The 22,007-nt window shown below is 47.5% G+C and overlaps 4 protein-coding genes across 4 annotated transcripts in view; 2 read left to right on the forward strand and 2 right to left on the reverse strand.

Moving 5' to 3' along the window:
- The window catches only part of Pmar_PMAR006583 (ubiquitin-conjugating enzyme e2 g, putative), a gene marked incomplete at both ends in the record, with an annotated part of 5,017 nt that extends 4,647 nt beyond the window's left edge, over positions 1-370 (reverse strand). The window contains one exon of the mRNA XM_002769498.1: positions 355-370. Coding sequence (XP_002769544.1) covers positions 355-370 — 16 coding nt within the window. The remainder of the gene's footprint in view (positions 1-354) is intronic.
- Positions 371-1,982: 1,612 nt separating this feature from the next.
- Pmar_PMAR006584 (conserved hypothetical protein) lies at positions 1,983-2,438 on the forward strand (the record flags this gene model as incomplete). The annotated part of the gene is made up of 4 exons (XM_002769499.1): positions 1,983-2,056; positions 2,106-2,176; positions 2,231-2,327; positions 2,382-2,438. Coding segments are annotated over 4 exons (299 nt in total), but the record flags the coding sequence as incomplete, so codon positions are not given.
- A 3,755-nt stretch (positions 2,439-6,193) lies between these two features.
- Pmar_PMAR006585 (cytochrome p450, putative) lies at positions 6,194-6,880 on the reverse strand (the record flags this gene model as incomplete). Its single annotated transcript, XM_002769500.1, has 4 exons — positions 6,194-6,220; positions 6,276-6,456; positions 6,506-6,648; positions 6,737-6,880. 4 exons carry the CDS (start codon positions 6,878-6,880, stop codon positions 6,194-6,196), a joined length of 495 nt encoding a protein of 164 aa, XP_002769546.1.
- A 10,590-nt stretch (positions 6,881-17,470) lies between these two features.
- Pmar_PMAR006586 (hypothetical protein) lies at positions 17,471-18,820 on the forward strand. The gene is made up of 3 exons (XM_002769501.1): positions 17,471-18,036; positions 18,091-18,295; positions 18,346-18,820. The coding sequence occupies exons 1-3, from the start codon at positions 17,486-17,488 to the stop codon at positions 18,619-18,621; spliced, it is 1,032 nt and encodes a 343-aa protein (XP_002769547.1). The 5' UTR covers positions 17,471-17,485; the 3' UTR covers positions 18,622-18,820.
- Positions 18,821-22,007: the final 3,187 nt, after the last annotated feature.

The raw sequence follows: 22,007 nt of genomic DNA on the forward strand, positions 1-22,007 counted from the left end.
GGTTCTCCGTTCTCCACAGGGCATGCCCATCAACCCTGTCTGGCAATGATCACCCTTTTATCGACGCTCCTGACTCTTTGAATGATGTATGTGTGGGCACTGGGTGGCGGTGATGCTCAGTATGCACGGCGGTCAAGCCTCGATCTGCTCGAGCAGTTTTCATAACGGAGCAGAATAGAAGTATTATCGGAAACGCAGACTTCAATCGAGTCACTCAATAACTTTAATATTTGATAACTCAAAAAAATAGCTTTCGTTACCCGTACAACCCTACCAAACCGGACCCGCACTCTCTGCCAGTACTAGTCTGTGGATATGATCTTATCACAGACTATCCCCCATCGAGAGTCTCACGGGGTAGATGCTCCATTCAGTCTTGTTGTTATGTTTTTGCTTTTATCACGCTTGTTGTCTCTCGAGTCCCTGTTGTCGGCCCCTATCGTCGTCCATACGGAGACCTCATCATCATCGACGTTCTTCTACTCGCCCCCCGATATGAGAAGGTAGGCCTTCATTACTTCTTATACATTTTCAATGTCCTGAGCAACCTTAAACTCTCGCCATGGCGCGGCTATGCCACTCCTCCAACTGCGCAGCCGCACGCTATAGAGAAGTCGATTTTGTCAACACGATGGGGAGAACTCCACTTTGCATGGAGTGTGATGATGACTCTCATTCCTATTGAGGTCGACTCCGCTTGGTCGCAATTGTGCACAGGGATTGTATATATACACGCTGAAGCTCTTCTTAACAACCTAGTTAGCGGCGCTAGAGTTCGAACATGGGGTGTTTGTCCCCCGGGTAAGATTGGCTCTCCTAACGGCGAAATTGATCTTCGCGTGATCCGGCCGTGTCGACGGAATATATCTTCCCCTGTTGCATGACTCCGGAACGATTACATTAGGGCAAATTCATGGTGGCATAGGCGCCCCATTCGGAGAAATTTATTGCACTGAGGTCATACACTGGTGGTATTGAGAAATGACATAGGCACCCCACTCAGAGAAATTGATTGTTGTAAGGTAAAATAAGAGGTGGCATAGGTGCCACCTCTTATTAATTTTACCACCAATGGTAAAATTAAAATGGTGCCACCTCACGTTTATTCTCAGAGTAATTCATCGTGGTAAGGTATATTCAGGGGTGGCATAGGCGCCCCACTCAGAGAAATTGATTGCGCTGAGGTATATTCAGGGGTGGCATAGGCGCCCCACTCAGAGAAATTGATTGCGCTGAGGTATATTCTGGGGTGGCATAGGCGCCCTACTCAGAGAAATGGATTGCGCTGAGGTATATTCAGGGGTGGCATAGACGCCCTACTCAGAGAAATTGATTGCAGTAAGGTGAATTGAGAAATGGCATAGATGCCCCACTCAGAGAAATTGATTGTGGTGAGGTATATTCAAAAGTGGCATAGGCGCCCCACCACCCTCCAATAGCAATAAGTATGCCCACCATTGGATGTGTTCAGACATCGGCCACGGGTCTCTACCAAGTCCGAGACAGAGGGCCACATCCTAATAGGAGGGGATATGCTCATACCTATGGGGTCTAATGGGACAATATCATCATCCTCGTTAATGCTCTCTAATGATGAGGTAAGGTTAGACCTATTATTAATGCCTATCTTTTAGTAGGATACTACTCAATATACTGCGGTACGTATTAGTCCTGCTTGGTCTTGGTTTTCATGGCCCGGTGGTTTCATTGAGTAAGCACTCTTCTAGTGAACTGTCTTATATCGGAACAGTTACACTTTTCATCCATTTCTGCAGCCCTGTGCTAAATCGGCATTCAACGCGGCTGTCTCTGTCTGGGAGAAGTAAACAGCGCCCATCTCGGCCAGAGATCATAGATTCGCATCATCAGATACACTTGTGTTCGCTTTCGCGAGCATACGTATTCACCCGACACGACAGGACTCCTTTTGGTTAACGAGACGAATCTTGTTGATCCTTCTATTATATCTACCAGGTTCAGAGTGAAGGAACGAACTGCTTTACGACGCTTGGCTTTCACTTTGACAATATTCATACTATTAATCTAGGCGATGGGTGTGAGACCGAGCCAGCTGGGAACATCGTACGGGATGCCCTGAGAATCAGGCACCTCTCTCGGTACCGTTATCCATGAGATTGGTCACGCCATTGGCCTTCCCCACGTTCAGAATAGACCAGTAACTTTGACGGGCGCTTACAGTAAGTGGCTGACTGATCAATTCATACTGCAGGATCGAGACTCCTACGTGAGTATTCTGTGGAACAACATAGCGCAAGACAAAGAGAAGAACTTCTTTCGATTGGATAACGTTCAGAGCCCATGGCTGAGTGCAGTCAGAGGTGACGCCTTGTGACTACCAAGTTTGGGTCACTCTTGACCAGGCACAGCATACGACTACGAGTCGATCATGCACTACGGTGAATGCGAGTTCAGTGTAAGTGACAATGAGATGACATAAGCGCTGAGAGTGAAGACAGGTTAACAGTAAAGAAGATCCATGCGCCCCCACGGTACTCACATTGGAACCTCAGTAGAAACTTCCCAGCCGCGGAAATCCAACAAAAAGTGTAACAATCTGTGATCAGATGGAGGGAAATAATCGGTCAACGACGGACTCTTTCGCCTGCCGATATTGCTATAGTCAACGACATCTACACATGTCAAGGAACATGTGCAGATGAGATACTGAACCAACTCGAGTAAAACCACTTGCCTAGCCTCGGTCGCTGGACAGCAACTTGACTGCTAGAATCGATATCGATTGCGGTGGGCCAAGTTGTAGGAAGGACTGTGAGAATCCTAACGGTGGGTACGCGTCTTCTGACGCTTCCAAGTCACAGGACGTTTCAGATGATGGGCTTGTCACAATAGACAGCGAATTGTGCAGTTCCGACGGTGGCTCATCTTGGTGGTTCTGGGTTCTAGCAGGTCAGTCAACGCTGTTGATTCAACAGTGCGATTACAACTGAGGATCTTGTTCGTATAAGGTGTGGGAGGCATGGTATCACTAGCCGTCGTGTGCCTACTTGTCGATCGAGCCGTTAGAGGGAGCAAATCTTCGACAGAGGGCGACGAGCTGATGTATGCTGACGAATACTACGATGTAGATGGTCTCGATGAAGACGAAGAGGAGGAGTATTCGACCATGGGCTTTATGGTCGTTACTGAGTTGCCTCTTTCAGTGGGCATTCGAGCCTCTCGCCTCTGAGTGGCAGTTTGTATGGAACGGACTCGCCTTGCGATAGTGGAACTAGACCTAATCGAAGTGACTCCCGCGGCATGACCTTCTTCAGTACGGACTGGACAGCGATAGGAGTTGATTGTTGCCGCCATTCATCTAGGTCGTCGACTCGAGTTCACAACTGAAAACGGCCAAGTAGGCGATGATTAGTGCTTTGCTGCCCATGTGATGCGAGTAATGCAGCTGATTGTTTCCAATGAAGTATATCACTGATGATGTACACTAAACCAGAGACTTGTGTTGTTAACGTCGGCAATTATTCTCTACAAACTCTACGGAGGGTGATATCAAGCAATACTACGGTTGCATACTGACCATTGCGAGCTGTAGTGGACCCTCTTCGATCAGTAATGTTCTGATAGTGTATACTGAGACAGGTTCTTGATCAACAGATCGAGTAACGGGATGAGCTGCCGAGTTTGACCACGAGCAAATCATTGGTCGGTGTTGTGTATGGTTACATCGTTCCCACAATACTTTTGCCTCAGGCCACCTTCTATCATGCTGCCATCGTAGAAAAGGAGGTGATCGTAGTCTAGAGAGTACACAGCCTACAACCTAAGAAGGAATGGCTGCTGTTATTCCCAACCCGTAGAATCTACAGTCATCATCATGTCTCAGGAGCCGATCACGCTTCGTAACGATTTTAAAAGGAGGAGACCAGCATCTCGACGTTTACTAAACGATTCGGAGTATACGGCAGTGCTCCAAGGGACTTGATCACAGAGTAGGTCCTCTCTTAAGAAGCTAAGTTCCTTATAGCGGGCCTGTGATGGTCCCCACCGATAATGGTGGGGAGCGAGAAAATCCGGTACCGTAGCCATTTTACTCCATAAAAAACGATGAGGGACCCAGAAGAGTGGGAGACATGTCTGTATGGAAGGAGCGTAGTTTGAGCAAACCAACATCCCATTACTGTCATGTGCTATACAAACCCGAGCTAGAGGCTCCACTACTCTCATGTGAAGCTCAGCTAATTTGAACTGTTGAACTCTTCCCTTCTCTGTTTGCACCATATTCTGAGGTTTTGGAAGAGTTATGCTCCGATACGGCAAGTATCATAACGTATGGTGTTTCAGTGTGAAAGTCTTCCTCGTGCATTTGTGACACAACTCACACAGTGCTAAGGCTCACCCAGTTCATAATCAGAACTACTGATCTACATCCTTATACTTGAGTTCCAACTAGTTGATGGGAGATGTGCTTATACCTGCGAGACGCTCTGGACGATGAATGCCTTCGTTAGTCCGAATGCATCCAAACTGTCAGTCCAGTGAACTCCCCACGACAAGGGTACCGTTTGTAGTTTGTGATATTCTTGTATAATTTTCTCGGCTAGGCTGTGCGTTTGTCTTTCCGCGCTAGATAATGTTTTAAAAAGTATTACGGTATTGTGGTGCATATTTGAACAATGGTTTTTCAAGTCAGAGTGGAATCTCTAGCCTCCGAGTTGTGGCAGGGCGCGTGTCGACACACGAGTGCCATCTGGGCACTGCAGAAGATGACACGCAAGGTACACTCAGGATAGTAAGCTTCTGTCGTAAGCCACTGGAGCTTGCTACCTGAAGTGCTCCTAGGACCTCGGTAAAAAAATATCACGCTTAACACATAGACTACTCCAGGTTGTCAAGGCAGTCTGGCTTGTGTGACTAGCTTGACAGCTTGAAGGACTCCGGTTTTCCCTTGTGCCAGCACCGATTGCGTCAATCGCTGTCCCAAACCAGGCTTCGCCGAAAGACAACTCTCTGGCACGGTTTCAACCGTGGAGAAGCTACGCTTTCCCTAAGCAGGAAATCACAACACAGTGAAAGTAACGGGATTGGGTGACGCAATCTGTAGAGGTGAGCCATTCACCGACACATGGCAAGTGAGGTCGGAATTTCCGAGGAAATCTGCACATTCTGGGATATCGGGGCTTCATACCGTTCAACGTTCACGATCCTTCCATGAGGTCCCTCCCGAGCTGTGACCACCTCCCTTCAACTTAACCGCCCAGAAGGATATCCGCCAGAGCTTCAGACAATATCATAATGACGGAGACCCACTTCTTTACCTGTTCTGATTACGAACGCTGTCAATCTACAAGTGAATGGGTATGTATTAACCATTCATACTAGATAAGTCTCTCCTCGTGGGAGGTTTGAATTCATTCATTGAAACCTCCCATTTCACGATCGTTCATAAGTCAGAGCCGTCGCAAGTGGCGGTTCTGAAGAACCTCTGGCGATCAGCCTTGTCACTTCCGAGGACGTCCCTGGTTAGATTCAATAGACGATGAAGGCCCGCGACAGCTCACTGCTCCAACCTGGCTGGACCAACCATGCTCGCTTCAAATTTAGCCCCTAACAATTTGAGCCATGATGCGCAGCCATCTGATGGTGAATGCAGCGCATTTTCTGCATACGATTGTCATGCATCTACATCTCCTAAGGAGATTCTCCTTGGCCAAGGCCAAGTCGATCGATTCGATATCACGTATGACTTATGAAGTCCTCGATTTACGAAGCGAGTTCACACTACTTTTCTCATTACACGAGTTAACGAGCTCGTAGTAACCTCGGACGCACCACAGCGCCCGCACACATATCACCGGCGTGAGCTCCGACGGAGCTGCTCCGTGGTCTGTCATGAACTATGTAATCCCTCTAGGACGACTCTACTCGGTATCAATCTTCGAAACTTTAATTACAAGAGGCCTTGCTTAACAGTAAAAATGCGCATGTCTCATATAACAAGTTCGCTGCTTGCCTCAAATCATTCCCAAACCACCGCAACCCTACGAAATACAATTGTGCGGAGATGACGGATACTCAATACTCAATACAAAGTGAGCTCAATACTAGCGGCAACTGCCGGACGCGGCTGCTGATAGCAGCAGCAGCAGCTGCTGGCTGCTGCTGTAGAGCACCACTAAAGTAGACTAGTTCGATAGAAAAAGTTACTAACCTTCGACTACTCAAGTCCTCCGGCACTGCATAGCTACAACCAAATTCCCAGAACTTGTCAGCAAATTGGAGAACTTCGGAGTTACAACCCGGTCTTCAAGAAGGCGGAAGCCTTCAAAGGTGTGCAAGAGCTCCACAGCAAAGCATAGAAGCTCTCTCATTGCCAGATGCCTCCCTGGACATTGTCTGGGACCAAATCCGAATGAAATTAACTCTGAACGTTTGTTCTCATCAATAGTGCTGCCATCGGGTGTCAACCAACGCTCAGGCCTGATTAGAGGCATTCATACTCCTTGAAACTGTGAGATCGGCCACTCACCTGAACTCGTCACCGTGCTCGTAGTTATCCTTCATCATCTGAGCCAACGGGAAGATAAGTTGAGTGCCGGCCCTGATTGTTTTCCCTGCTACTCCACAATTGACAAGGGCTCTGTTGATGCTGACCGGGATAGATGGATTGAGCTGAAGTGAAGCAGTATATTTGAGATTTAATAATCATTCATCATAGTCTTCCAATGAGTTTCTAGAAACAAGTTGAGCCCGAACCTACACGAAGAGTTTCCAGCGTGCAAGCCTCAATGAAAGGTATATTATGAATAGACTCAACCGACAGATCTTGAACCAAGTCCGCTTCAGCTCTCGCCTTCTCTTGAGCTTCGGGGTGAATACAGAGATTATGAAGTAGCCAAGCCATCGCGTTTGAGGTAGTCTCGGCCCCTGCAGCAAGGTATCTGAGTCGGAGAATCTAATAATATGTGTAGATGACACTGGAATAGAATTTACAGCACAAGGGTGTGTGCCAACTCCGAGTCGCTGTATTCAGACCCCGCGCTGTCAAGAATGCTCTTGCCGATACGGCAACGGTCTCCTCCTTCTGGTGTTTGCCAGTAAATACTTTGGATGAGTCTTAATTCGATACGTCTCCATCGTTGGGCAAACTGAAGAGCGTCCGGGTATATTCGAAGGTTTCAGCTTTCGAGTTCACCTTCCTGACCGAAGGGAACATGAACGTATACAAGAATCGATCGTGGTAGAGGAAACTTGTAGGTTCTAAAGTTATCGTGAATGTATCACTTATGATGCCCCAAAGATCATCCAGCATTTCAATCGTGAAAATTGGATCTGAGGAATCTAATATATGGGATCAATCATCAACTCGAGTTCTTGCTTGTGGAGTTATCCGGATCACTCTCTCCCATGTATACAGCTGAAGCAACTCTTGCAGCGCATAGCTGAAGGTCTCGCAGAGGTTCCCATTCGATTGTTCCAGCACTATCAGCCGACATTTCGAGCCTCTGGGTCTGAAATATACTATAGACTGCATGAAAAGTATGAATGGCCACTCACCAATTTTTGGGTAGAACGAGAGATCATTGGAAACAACTTATCTAGATTGGCCTCTATGAGGGGGCGTGATGATATCTTCCGATGCTTTTGCCACATCTTGCCCTCAGCCGCAGCCATATGCTCTAAGTCCATAATATTCGGGACGTCAGGTGCGCTGAACTCTCTCGGGCGTCGCTTCATGATGTTCTTATAGACTGCGATGTCTGTCACTACTAGGACTTGGCGAGTCGGTGTTCTGCAATACATCTCAATCACATTTAATTCATCATGGGCCTACTTGAAGCAACAGATTCGTCCATATTTTTTGGACACGTTGAGTAGTTCCTTGAACTTCTCCTCAGGTGACATACGGGCGAGTCGGAAAACAAAGCTCATCTGATAGAATCGAGGGATGGCCTTCCTCCTTCCTAAGCGAAGTAAGTTGCCTTACTCCTGGTCCAGGAAAGGGCGCAGGCCCGATCATTTCTTTGACTGCTTTCAAGACCTTCAATCCAATCACACCAGCTGTGGCAGTGAAGATGATCGTGAACAAGCTCGGACAGAGTTGCACCTGCGAGCAGTCTGGAAGGAGAGCTTTGAAACGCTGCAGAAGCATAAGTGGGAAGATGCCAACTACAAGAGTTCACCCGAGTGTGAATGTTCGAGTGAAGTATGCTGGTCTCAAAATTGCAGAATGGTTCTTAGCCTCGCGGGTTCTAGAGATATCTAGAATGGTATATCTCTGAAGTCGATGATGATTCCGGCATGCCAGCGTCTTTCCCCATCACGTTGAGTGACGTGAGGGAGGAGGACAGTGTCACTGAAAGTGTCTCCTTGGGTAGCACCCTTTACGGTGACGCCTGTCACGGATCTACCATGGAGACCAGGGAATTTGTGGGTCGTCGCTGTTAGAGCCATGGGACGTGTGTAAGCATTCCGTAGTGTAGTAAGTACTTTCCTGAGACTGTGTGAGGCAGAGTGGGGTAGAGTACTTTATAAGGATTAAAAAAACTTCTTTTAAAGGCGCATAACTAATTAGAAATTTCTGTGAGCTCAGTGTGGAATTCAAAAACTTAGGTATATTCCGCTAGTAGCGGAATAAGTATTAGAGTAGACTCTAATACTTATTGTAAGCACGACAGGAAGAATGTGTAGATAATCGGAAAAGGTTTCCGATTATCTGAGTTCCATTGTGATACTCCGCGCTTACACGGTCCGCGCAGCTTTAATAATTCACGAAGTCCACACGCGTGAGCAGACCGCACGAAATGTAGGTCTTCCAGAACAAGAATAATCTAAAACTCCGGATTCCGGAACCCATCTTCACGTCTGTGGAAAACTGGCCTGGATTTGGGGAAAACTTTCCAATCTTAGTCAAAACCCGCAAATCGTATACTGTGGAGTGGGGTTGCTCAGGAAATAGGAATAAAAGCGTTTTACCGTAAAACTTGTACGCGAGTGTGAATAGTGTAGCGTCGGGTGGATCAAACCCGGGCATAACCCTTGAAGATGGGGTCTCGAATAGGTTGTATGACTTTCGCATCAGAAGATGAGAAATGAGAGGTTACAGAAAGACAGGTCATAACCAGTAACGGTGACCAAAAGACTTGGCAAACCATGCCTCATAGAAACGGGTGCAATACACACCGTGTATTGCACGGGACGCATTGTGCACGTGTCGCTATCGGCGTCACGATATTGGGCGCGTGAGAAACACGAGGCTCTTAGAGAGGCCCTTGGACTCCAAGGCTTGGAGTGGGGATCGACACGCAGCCGTCCCTATATACGCTCGCGCCGGCCATAAACAGTATATGGTATACTGCAGTTGCTTCCCGGCAGTGCCGGGAAAACTTTCCAATCTTAGTCAAAACCCGCTTATCTGCTCTCGAGCAACTCAGCACGTTTTGACTCTGAAGGAAGTCCGCGTGATATATATAATGTAGCGTTCCAAGTGCTGACTGGGATATTAATTACAGATTATCGAATTAGTCCAGTCATTACGGCTGCTGTAATCTAGAGAGCCTAATCCAGAGTGGCCCAAGAATCATTCTTGAAGAAGAGCGGATCACTTACACTATTTCCTGGATTGAAGTGATGCTACTCGGAAGACTTGACTTGCTGGGCGCACTTCCCCAGGCGAATTTGATCGAATTAAGATACCAGCATGAAGAGCGAACCCCAAGTTAGGAAAAATCTGGAATAACCGGGGAAAAGTTTAGGGAAAACTCTTTCGCTAAACTCTCTGACGACTCATATCATCATCAGCGTATTTGGTCTAACCCAGTACTTAGCGTATATTATACGCCGTATAATCTTGTACAAAGTTGACAATCGAGTATCGTCATGCTATTTCGGGGCATGCTTGTTCCCCTTGTTTCCGAGCAGAGGGATTGGTATTCTTGGGTATTTCACTCTAACTTGGTGATTGTTTCTAAGTCATCTCAAGCTTTCAAAGGACTTCACGAATAAACCGGGCCGGTCTTCTCGGCTTCTTCGACTCCTTGCGGTACTCGTTCCCCAAAGGTGATCACGGAAATTACGTTCTCACTCAGAGACAACGCAAACCACCACACGGCATGATGAAACCCATTTGTACAGTTTCAAAGCTTGAGAACATGCAGGTGATTGTGACTTCACCCTGAGGGGAGTTATCGGCTCCTCTTAGAGTGTGCGCATGAATCGGGTACTGCTTCCGCTACTTATTAGCAGCTCGATGACGAAACCGACGAAGGGGATAACGTTACGTTCGACATCCCTCCCGATCCATTCTGATCCACGCTACCGTTCTCTATGCTCGAGGACTTCGAGGTCGAGGTGCACGCAATTGAAATTTTGTCAGTGACCGATGCAGCATGAACAGTGGCAGAACTTTCCGAAGTATGAGATTCTGAGTTCACGGACACCCTAGATTCTGCAACCGACCACTTATCTATCGGACTAGTGCAGACGCTGTACTCGCAGATTGCTGGTCCTCCAGCACTGACTTCACTCCATACGCTCCCATGGTGGCATTGCTGCTCTAAATTCTTTTCCTCGGGCCGAGAGCAAGAGTACGAACGGTTCGTCTCATGTCGGGTAGGCAGGGATACCTCGCTTATGGTACTGTGGCGTTCACCTTTCTCCGAACTCGCTTCTGCTTCACTCCAACAGCTATTGACATCCATGTGAGAATTTGACGGCGCTTTTCCCCTGCCTGCTGCAGAAAGTCCTGAGTAATGACGGTGACGACGGCTTCAGAAACAATCCCAATCATTGACACGATCGATATCACTGGCTGTAGTACTTGCAGTTTTTGGTGGCCGCGGTGTGTTCGAAACGTGTAGTCCTCCTCGGTAGCGGGAAGGAGGTCCTGTTTGGACTGTCGGCAGCAAACGACCGTCTCGGAGATACCTATGAAATTGGATCCGCATTACGCGGACGCGAAGCCAAACTTACAGAGGTTTCCCGTTTAAAATTATTTCCACACAGTACCCGTGTTGACAGTAAATCCAATCCCGACTTTCTTTACAGGTACAGGCACATACTGTTGAATTACAATGCCTTTTTGGGTCATTGAAGGTTCTCCCTTCGACCACGGTCTCATGAAATGTCGTGAGATAGTAAGGGAAGCAACGATCCATCAGCTCGTCCAGTGGTAACTTTCCTGAGCGGTCACTGCCTGAAATTGATTTACATGTCATTATCCAATCATATATCAATCCTCAATTGTGTTGTCAATCGATCCCACTGGATTCCGATCATACCAAAATCGTCATGCAGTAGCGTCCGTAAAAAATCGGTGACAGTGTGTTCCTCTCGGTTCCGATTCCTCCTCAGCACGCCGACGGTAGGAAAAATGAAGTATCGAGTACTGGGGTCTCTAGAGTCCAGAAGCTCTTCTACAAGCTCTGTTACCTGAAAAGCGTTGCGTTCCGGCAACAGTCCGAGTATCGGCTAAGCCAGTGGAGGCATCGTATTTATTCCCAACATTCTCATGATATGACATGATGTCAGTACCTCAGTGAAGCTGTGATTTTCAGCCATCGTCGTCCCTCGCACTTTCATGTCGGGCTCATAGTCCACGACGTCGATTGCTTCGGACCGAGTGATGAAGTTCCCCGATGCAAACTTGGGAGCTGTTTTCAGAATCTGGGTGAAATTGGAATATCCCCCACCCAGTTCAGCTTAACTCATGATGATTCAGCTGACTTACACTCTTTATTTTCCTCACGAACTTCGATATGACAAACTTTTTCCGATTTAAACTATAAGTTATGGTTTTGTGAAAAGTTTCCACGATATTTGTGAGTACCTATGATTCAGTGCCTGGAATTAAACTAAGCGACGATTTACTTGTGTCCCCCTTAATCCATCGCTAGCCAAATGAATGTTCGGATACCCGAGACGGTCGGCATTAAGGGCCGTCTCGAGATATTCCGCGCCAGCTGTTGATGATTCCCTCACTTTGTCCGTCAGAGCTTCCGCTAGCCGATTGTAAATGGCGTCGGTCGGTGAAGCATGTAACGCGAAAACATGATCCAAGACCTATGGATATTTGGAACTCTGCAACATACGTGAAGTTCCTGTTATGAACTGGTGCATTCACTCAACAAGCTAGGCGCACCAGCTTCTGCACTTCCGGCTCACCGAGTTTCTTCTTGTTATCCTTCACATTCTTCACTAAGTGGAAGTAACAGCGCGCTAAGAACCAGGAACATTAGTCAGTTGTCGTGTTCTGTTTATGATTAGTACTATTTCTGACCCCAGGCAGCCGATCACGACAGGCGCTGATTGCGCCTTGGTGAGCGTCGTGATTACATTGGGTTACGAGTCGTAACTTACGACATCTCGCAGATGCTTGTGGCCGCCACTGAGCCGATGAACTAAGTTATCAAGTTCGTCGAGGATGGCGGAATACACGTCCGCCGATTCCTCATCCACAATCGCCCAAGCGAATGGAATAAACGAATGTGTACGTTTTTTGTGTTGTCCGTCATACCTGCGCATTACGCAGTGCGCAAAAAATGCTCCCACCCCGTGTCCATTGGTCAGCAGCAAAGCGCTTTCAGGAATGTTACTAGCGATTGCCAGTAGACTGTTGGCAGCAGTTCTTACCTAAGCCTTGATCCTCCAATCCAAATGACTTTCAGCCTGCTTCGGATGAGATCATTTTGCCCATCCATATATAATGAAAAACCTCCCGATTTCTGTTCCAGAAAGGCAGCGAGCGAAGTCATCATATCTGTTGAGCACGACGAAACTAATCACCTCCGGCGGACTGCTCGCAGCTTTCGCAACCAAATCTCACCAGTGCTTGACAAGATACAGGCAACGTATCTCTGGTTCCACATCCCGTCTAAATAGACTGCCGACCTTCGAACTTGCCGCTGGTTTCGAATTGCCGTCACAAGTTCATCGCTGATTCGACAGTCTTCGAAGTGTTCAGCAAGATCTTGGTAATCAACCAAGCCTGTTCTCAACTTCTTGTTATACGCCGAGACCATTTCAGTAACCTGAGAGCGGTTCAGGTTTTATACTGTCGGATTCACTGAGACTTGTTATGAAACCCTGACGAAGATCACAATACCACCACATGATATTCTAAACTTAAGAGTCTTGAGCTGAGACGCAGTCTTCCATCGGAGAGCCCGTATTCTGTTCTGGTCGGGTATCTTCCAATTCGGTATTCAAATCTTTCAAATCTTTCGGTATTTTTCAAAAGTCAACCAAATGTGCCCTGAGAATCAGGCTTTGATTGTCCACGTGTAGACAGATATCCGCCGATGCCGCATCGGCGATGCGTCAGTGAGACAGCGGCCCCCGTTCCGGTAGGAACGTGGGCATGCGTGCGAGCTCGCTTGAATAGATGGTCTATTATGTATCAACCCAATGACCTTACAATTAGATTCTCATCAGCTACACCTCGTAGAAGCGAGTTCTAAAGGGCCTGTCCTAACGTTCTGTGGCTCACCTGTTTATGGGTCACCCCAGAGTTCGGGAATTCTTCCTCCAGATTAACCAGGATGCTACTCGGTGTAGCGTTTTGACTCGCGTACTGCTTGATGGCCCGCGAGATGTGATGCGGCAAAGGTTTACGTTTCATCAGACGGGTACGCCTTGTATGGCAACCTTGCATACGCGACAGTCCAACATCAACCCGCATTTTGTTAGTCAGTACTACCTGACTCAGGGACTACCACGTTGGTCCCCTCCGGCTTCACGCGAAACTTTTTGTCGCAATTCTCATGGCGACCACAGCGATATACTACAACGTGTGGTTTCTTCGACCACTCAACGATTAGATGGTAGTTCTTCTTCAGATGGCACTTTGCCTCCTCAAAAGGGCACTTGCCCTCAGGGACTTCAGCGAACTTGACGAACGAGAGACCCTCTTGGGAACGAGCTCCCAAGAGGAAGAGAGATGAACAGTTAGAGGACTTTGAAGAAGAGGTCCTACTGCTTCGGCAATGCCAGTTTCAAGAAAAGTATGGCACTCGCGTGGCAGGGCGTTTCGTGGTAAAGCCAGCCACCTTGGCGAAGATGCGTGTGCGGAGAATGGTACCTCTATCCTGTCCAGGTGGAGCTTATCGGCTTGCCTCCTCGGCCAGATGACCCCTTCCGAAGTCTTGTTGCACACCGCTAGAATAGCTAAGCTCGGACGCTGTACGGGTGTCTCCTCTATGCAAGCGGCTGGCGCTGAGGTTCGCGCCGAACTGTTGATGGGTAGTTTCGACGATGCGTGGAGCAAGCGACTAACTGATGGTTACCAAGATATCCTGTCCAAGCACAGGCAGAACGGCCGAGCGTCCATAGCTCTCAATAAGGCCTTCCACCCGGGTGGTCATGGCTCGAGAAACTCACACTCCTATCCCTCCACAATTCGCCCGAGACAGAGTGAAGTCTGCAGACAGTACGGCCGTGGTAACTGTCGCCTTTGTCGCAACTGCAAGTATCAGCGCATCAAGCAGCAGGAGCCATCAACCAGAAATTCTGGTCTAGAACCAAGTCCGAGGATCATCGAAGTACGTCGAAGAAGCACTGAGCATGGGTTCTCCATCGTTGCTTATGGTTTCCCTCTTTGCCGCCTTATCGGGCAGTCGCGCTCGAACTTTCCTGCACTAATCTTCCTGCTGTGCTTTCCTCTTACTCGATCCACATAGTCAGCGCCTACAGAGTAGCGTGTAGCTCTAAGCTTCTTGCGCTGGTTAGTTGGGGGCATGGAACAAATAAAGCTGCGGCAAACTGAAACTTGCCTCTCTGTCAGACTCGCAAGCTCGCGACGAACCACTCCAGCAGAGCCCGACACCAACGCCGAAGATCACCCCGCCTAGGAGGACACAATTTGGCCAGGAACACGTCGACAGCACAGCATTCGAGGACCACGTCATATACTGTCGGCGGATGGCGGAACAGCTGATGGACCCACCGAGGAAGTGGACCCAGGCGTCAAAGATGAAGGGTTCGACGATACGGTTGAAACCGAAGCACTTCTCACTGAAGAGCAACGCTACTTTGGCAAACTGATGGGGAATATCATCTTGAAGGAGGCGCGCAGCAGTGGCTTCGTGCAAGTGTTCCAACAAGTTCAGGGTATCCCGACAACAGAGCAAATCTCCCAGCTGGGGACTGCCAGCACGGAAGCGACACGGAGCTCACGGGAGAAGATATCGTCCGCTCCCAACATGCCAATCCTAGCGAAAAGCGGAGGCAATCAAATCAGTACGGCCCTTCTTGGCGCCATGATCCGCGCCTTAGGGTGTCCGGATAGGGACGTCGAGAAAACGGCATCTGACGGCGTCCCAGTAGGCCTCAGCAAAGATATTCCTATTATGCCTTGCCCATGACTCATGGGCCATGAGGCTGATTTTTCGGGTGATTGAATCACCGTGATTCCATTGAATCTGAGTATTCTCAAGAATCGGGGAATCACAATTTAAATCAGACATTTTTCACAAGACGAAGACTATAGTCGCTACGCCGCACAACCGAAAGTGACAATTTCAAGAGAAGAAGAAAACCTCCCCTGTGAGGGTAGAACCTGATCTTCGCACCGAATACATGAACATTTCCCGTTACACTATATCAATGGTAAAACCTTTGGACGGAGATCATTTGTCGCGCGTGTACACATCGGTACTTCAAACTTCTTTTAAGATGTTCACTCGAACGTCGGAATCAACTAACTCCGGGTTTCTAACTCAGAAATTCTAAGTGAAAGCCCAAGTCCAACACCTCCCGTAGAGCTTCCTTTGAGAACCGGTAGCGTGATCGGGTGTTCTTATCCGACAATATCTCGAAGGGCATTTATGGTTTTTATGGATAATTCATTGAATTAAGGAATGCGTAATTCACACCGTGTGGTCGTATGTACTACACGTGCTAAACCTCCATTCACTTTTTCGCATCGTATGATATCATAACTGAACTGGTTAAGGGTGTACTTCCACGTGCTCGGAGCTGGGGTTCTATTCCCGGGTAAGGTCATACTGATAGTCTGTATGTACTACGTGCGCTATACCTCCTTGCACCGTCTTGTTTCGGATAATCTCACAGCTCAACTGATTAAGTATACGCTCTCACTTGATCGGAGCCGAGGTTCTATACCTCGGTACGGTCATTCTAAGAACCTACTTGCAAGCAGCTGACGAGGTCTACCGTGGCGCGCGCAGAAGTCGTGAATCAAGGTCGAGAATCAGAATCAGGGTTTGGTACCGGGGGCCCGGACCCCCGGTACAGAATCAAGATTAAGCGCCGTGTTGAAATGTGAGCTTGTGCATCATGAGTATGACCCGGATCATGCTCAAGGTGAGATTGCGGTATTGAATCTGAGCAGCTTTGAGGTTGAGTAAAAGAATCTCGACTCCTGAGAATTAATCTCGAATCATGAGTAAAATCCCAACTCTGAGTATTCAATCTCGAATTTATGAAATACTCTGACTCAGTGCCAAAAACTCTGGATCAGCCATTGAGTATAGATTTGAATCTTGAATCGTGATTAAGGATCAGAAATCGGATTCAGGGGCTGATTAAAATCAAGGATCAAGGATCTTGCTCATGATTACGTAATCTGACTCTGTCCCAAGCACTCATACTCAGAAATCTCGACTCTTTCTCGTGAGCAAAGAATTTGTATCAGTTCTCTCTAATCAAGGCGTGAGTTGAATCGTGAATCAGGATCGGAGTGTGAATTGAATTATGGACTCAGAATCATGCATCAGTATCCGCATACGGCCCCTGCTTTGCCCAAAGCTTCAACATATGCCATGACGGCATAAGCGCGCGCCAGGGGTGGGGGCCCCTGAGAGAGCGCGCCCAAACCTTTTACGCAATCACGCAGGTGCGACCTGCCTACTGAACAGGGCTGCAAATGAGAAAGCTAAATTAAAACGCGCCATGGGAATTGGCTGATCATCCGTGTATACATGTTCATGCTTGCATTAGTCACGCGCGCACAAGAATCTTGAGACTAGTCTCATGGGATATGAGAGGTTGATCGGATGAATTGAGATAGGGAGACTTAGCTTATGAGTGACACAGTAATGTACAGTTACGATGCGTTCCGTGATGAGTCCGAACTAATGCTCTGAAGTGAAAAGTTTCAGAATTGCTATCATGAGCGCAGCACAATGAGAAAACAGTACAGGCATAATGTGTGGCAGCAAAGATAGGTCCGCACAACCTATTACACGACATCCGAGACTACACATACAATCATACTGATATCTGACGCCAGCTTAGGGTCGTGAGGCATCATCTATAGTTGAACGCTCGGACACGATAAGATTGATCCGGAAATGATCTCCGGCAGCTCTGGACATTGTGCTGCACGACTTGTGCGCGCCATCTTGTGGGCTTTCCTATGCGGTTCTCTCGACGAAAGCTTCTAGTCACTCGAATCGACTTGCTGACTGCTCCGCACGACAGCTTTGGAGAGTCTCCGTTTCACGGGAGTCACTTCAGTCTCCGATGTGGTTCACACAGTTTATTCCCCCGCATGAGGACTGCCTGGTGCTTATCTCATTTGCTCTGCCTCACTTTCGCCGGTTCAATCGGCCCTCTACTCCCAACTAGAAAGGTTCATAGTGGTTTAGAGTCCTACAAGTACATTCCTTCGGCGTGGGGGAGAAAAGAGATCCCATCTTGTTGGAGTCATCAATGTCCTCGTTCGGCCAACTTCACATGGGACTTTTACTGGGATCAAATTTTGAAACTTGGAGTGAGGAACTTGGTGCTCGGTGGCTGCAAAGCCTACGTTACTGGTGTATTAAAGTGCTGGGGTTGGACGCCCTGCAAATTCGCTGCTTTGAAGGAGCGTGTGGCATCTCGAGGCGGCAAAATACTGATCGATCTAGACTTCGACGGTCCAAAAAACCTATACAACGAGACTTTTATCGTGAACAGCATTCGTAACTTAACTAAGTACTACCCTGGTGACGGTATACGTGTTACGTATGGGCCTCAGTATTTCGACAAAAGATCCCTGGTGAAAGTACTCAAAATCGCCGTGGAGACTGCGAATGAGCTCAACATGATCTCGGCGATCCGGTGAGTATCGGATTCATAGAGTCAGCGTGATCTGCGATACTTTCTCAAAAGCAGGTCCGAAATGGGGGCCAAGTATCTCGGACCCTTCGACTGGAATATTTTGAAGCAGAGTGGCCTGTTAAGGATCGTGAAGCTCATGTTCGTTGACGTTGTCGCGTGGCCTAAGAGGACACCCTTGTTCATTACTGACAAGTTTTCGGAAGACTTGATAGCCAATGTCTCTCGGGCTGGGCTAGATACTGATAAAATGATCCTCCAGGTGAGTGACTCCTTCCACAGTTGTAGAAGTTCAGCCGATGAATCACTCAGATTAACCCCTGCACTCCACAGATTAACGGAGACGATACTATGGGATACGCGAATATGATAGTCGACGCCCATTGTGATCCGAATGGAAACGGCACCTGCAAGTTCTACGAAATGTACTTCAACTATTTCCCCCAGCATCTCATTAAGAGCAAGATCCCCTTGGCGAAGAAGCATGGTCTCCATGGTTTATCCATGGACCGCAACTATCCGGAACAGACTGATCTCTTACCTTGGGACGAACGCTCTATGTTTTATACCTTGTTTACCAATATGTGATGATGTCTGTTAACTAAACCATTTCATAGGCGACTGGAGGATGCAATTCGGAGCTATTTTCATAGGCGTCCTCAAGATGCTGTATCGGTGAGCCTTGGTCAAGTTACAGCTCACTGTAAGGCGTTTCAGTGACTCGACGGGGTTTCCCGAATATGAGTTGAAGTCGCATTGCGAGATTCCATCTACTTTTTTCACCGCTAACACTGGCTAGTAGTAGAGTTTGTATATTCAAGAGTGGCCGCGGGGCGCGATACTCCATCCATCACATCGTTGAGCCGATTCACATCGTCTGAGAAAAGAAGGGGAAAATCCCGACTTCGAGATTCCTTACAGCAGAACTTAACACCCGGAGGGTCGATTGGTATATCAATTTGATGACCATCTCTAATAAGAGGACCCGGTTCATCGTCTTTCATCAAGTTCATACTTAAGAGCATCAATCTCGCCCCGGCGGGCAAGTTTCTGAGAGGATACGCAATTAGCCATTGGAAACTTCAGGGGTGTTCAAAAGAGCCACATTCGAGCTCAGGAGCACTTTCAGCCTGGGAGTCCCAGGATAGTGGTGGACGAGAGAGCATTCAATGAACGACGATCAAGAGCGATCCCAGGGGTGAGATCAGAGGTGCTTTCCAACGGGTTAAATGAGGTTCGCGTCCACCCCAAGAGTGTTCCTCAGAGAGCGAATTTCAGGAGACTTCAACCCGCTCCTAAAACTCACGTTATACTATGAATTATACCTTTTCTCGCAATCTTGGCACTACTGTGGAGTCAGCGGAGTCCCATAGAAGCGAGCTCAGAGAAGTGATCCGTATCACGCGAACAGGGGCCATATGCGGATGCAGATTCTGTCGGGTGTTGCAGTCTGCAACTTGCAGAGTAAAACAGAAAACCGTCATACATGTCTCCAGGAGCCTGAGCAACCTCATAATAACACGACGACCGAGCACAACTCACATGTGAGATGCTACTGAGGAGCTCTGATGGTGCACGACCAATTGGGAATGCTCTAAGGTCAACCCAAAATACAGGGCCAGTCGAAGCAATCAGCAGAGAGCTCGGATCAGGTGCCTAGGAAATTCGTCCCGGCCCGGGACTCCCGGGTAATTTACCCGGGGTAAAGCTTTTCAGTTTCGTGAGAAGCTTCCCAAGAGTGTACCTAGCCATAGCTCGATCTCGATCCCAATTCAAGGAGGTAGAGTCAATCATAACTTCAACTTGAAGTCTTCAAGTTATTAACTCGTGGTAAGCCGGGAAATGCTTGCGCTAGGTCTAGAGGCCATTTTACTCACATCATCCATCCCGGTTTGCTGTTGCCACGAACTTTCCACATGGGCTGAATTCAACATAGAGGACCTCATCGTCGTGATCGCGCAAAGTTAACACAGAAATGGTAAGGACCTGAAAGCATCTTCAGAAATGTAAGTCAGTAAGGATGGTGTCAATGTCAATGTTCATTGTGAGTGTCGTCACTTGCCGCTTTCTTAGTCAACCTTCAGTTGATTCAGTTGAGTTACCTCCTCCTCCTTTCTGGGTGTTACTTCATTACTACCATACAATGTGATGAAGCGAAAGTGTTGGTCGGGATGCGTTTGAGACTCGATAGTAGGACTCCTCCTCCTACTGTAGGAGGACTTCGCCTAGACGATTCATCAGTCATATGCAAACACAAGAGTAAAGGGTATTTGTAGAGATTGATTAATTTGGAAGAAAGTTTCAGACTCAACAAAACCCGAGTTTCTAGCTGATGTTGGCTATAACTCTCTGTGTCAAGATTGGTGATGAGATCCATCGTCACCATTGGTTACAGCCGATATGCTTTTATCATGACTTGGATAGTGCTGTGGAGGAACTACTACACCTTTTGAACATCTAGTTAATCTTTGAAACCATCAATTTCGTCGGGACGCGCAAAGTTGGAGGTAAGAATCCGAAACGGGAAGATCATATTCATAATTAGAACTTTCAACCTCTTCAATTCTATGAAGAGTCTTCATAGAACATTCAAGTTCGTCCGAAGTCGATCGAAGTTCAAATTCGTGTTAATAGAGCTTTCAATTTCGACTTTCGAACCTTCGAATTCGTCATAGTACTTTCAATTTCGTCGAGTACACCTTCAGACGGTCTGAAATTGTGGCGAAATTGATGGTCTGAATCAGACCTTCAATCAGACCTTCACGGAAGTTCTCCTCATTCTCCTCCAAAGCAACATCTAGCTCTACTCTATCTTTTCTTCATCAAAAACTCTCTCTATTGCTATCGCTATTCCTATGATAGAAATTCTATCACGAAAAAACAACAGTCAAGAAGGCCAGCATACTAAAAATGATCTTCACATGAACACTCTACACCGAAGATCAAGCGAATCCACAACCCCTCATCAACATCCCCACCATGAACCAGCTCAAGAGTCCTACTTCTATGTTTTCTTTCGATAGTTTCCTGTGATCTATTCTTTAGACTCTCGCTCGGATCGAAGTTTCCGTCAACTCTACTAATCTGACACAGGACGGCAGGTCTGCAATGACCGCTTGGAGGGGATTCGAAAGAGCCGTCGCAGCTCCGACTCAAGTTTTGCAAAGACTGTTGCCGGGTTCTGAATAACCCTAATAGAGCCAGAACCGGAATATACAGCTCAACGATGAGGAATAACGTGATTGGGCCCACGAGTTGCGGTACGGCTCGCATCGCTCGAGATGGCGGACTACAAATTCTTACGAATCACCAGTTCTCAGCCACGGCCAGATCAAACATAGCAGCGTCCTCATCCCCCACAAAACTTCTTCTTCACACACGAATCGTCTGTGAGGTCGGCGACAAGTCATCTGAGACGATGTCTCGTGTACCATAGTATCATCTTGCTCTTCGGATTAGAAACTCAATTCTTCTTGCTTGTGCTTTCCGAGGTTGTTTGGCTCCTGTCTGCTGCGTCGCTCCTCGGCACTTTGGTGTCACCTTGTGGGTCACCGCTCCTATTTCTTGATATTGACTCGCAGTTCGCTGCACTGCCCACGTTCGCGTGGCCGAGTTGGTCAAATCATCAGAAGTGTAAACATCATTATGATCATCATCATCATCATATGATGCCATATTACTCATGAACCCGAATTACATAATGCCATTATGACATAATGATTATGTAAGTTATGTCGAGGTTTCGTGATAATCGACATCACGTGAATCATATATCATACATCTGTGGTTCTTATATTGTAGACTACAATTTGTAGTGCTATCAAAGGGGTCTCTTGCAGTTTCTTTTCTTTCAATGACATATGCAGTACTTCTTCACGAGCAGTAATCAACAAGAGCAATGGTACAGCTGATAAAGGCTGGCATCTCTAAGTCATGAGGCCAAACAGTAGACCAAGTATAACATCAGGAGTAGT

The sequence above is a fragment of the Perkinsus marinus genome, assembly GCF_000006405.1.
Source record: "Perkinsus marinus ATCC 50983 genomic scaffold scf_1104296965578, whole genome shotgun sequence".
Taxonomy (NCBI): domain Eukaryota; phylum Perkinsozoa; order Perkinsida; family Perkinsidae; genus Perkinsus; species Perkinsus marinus.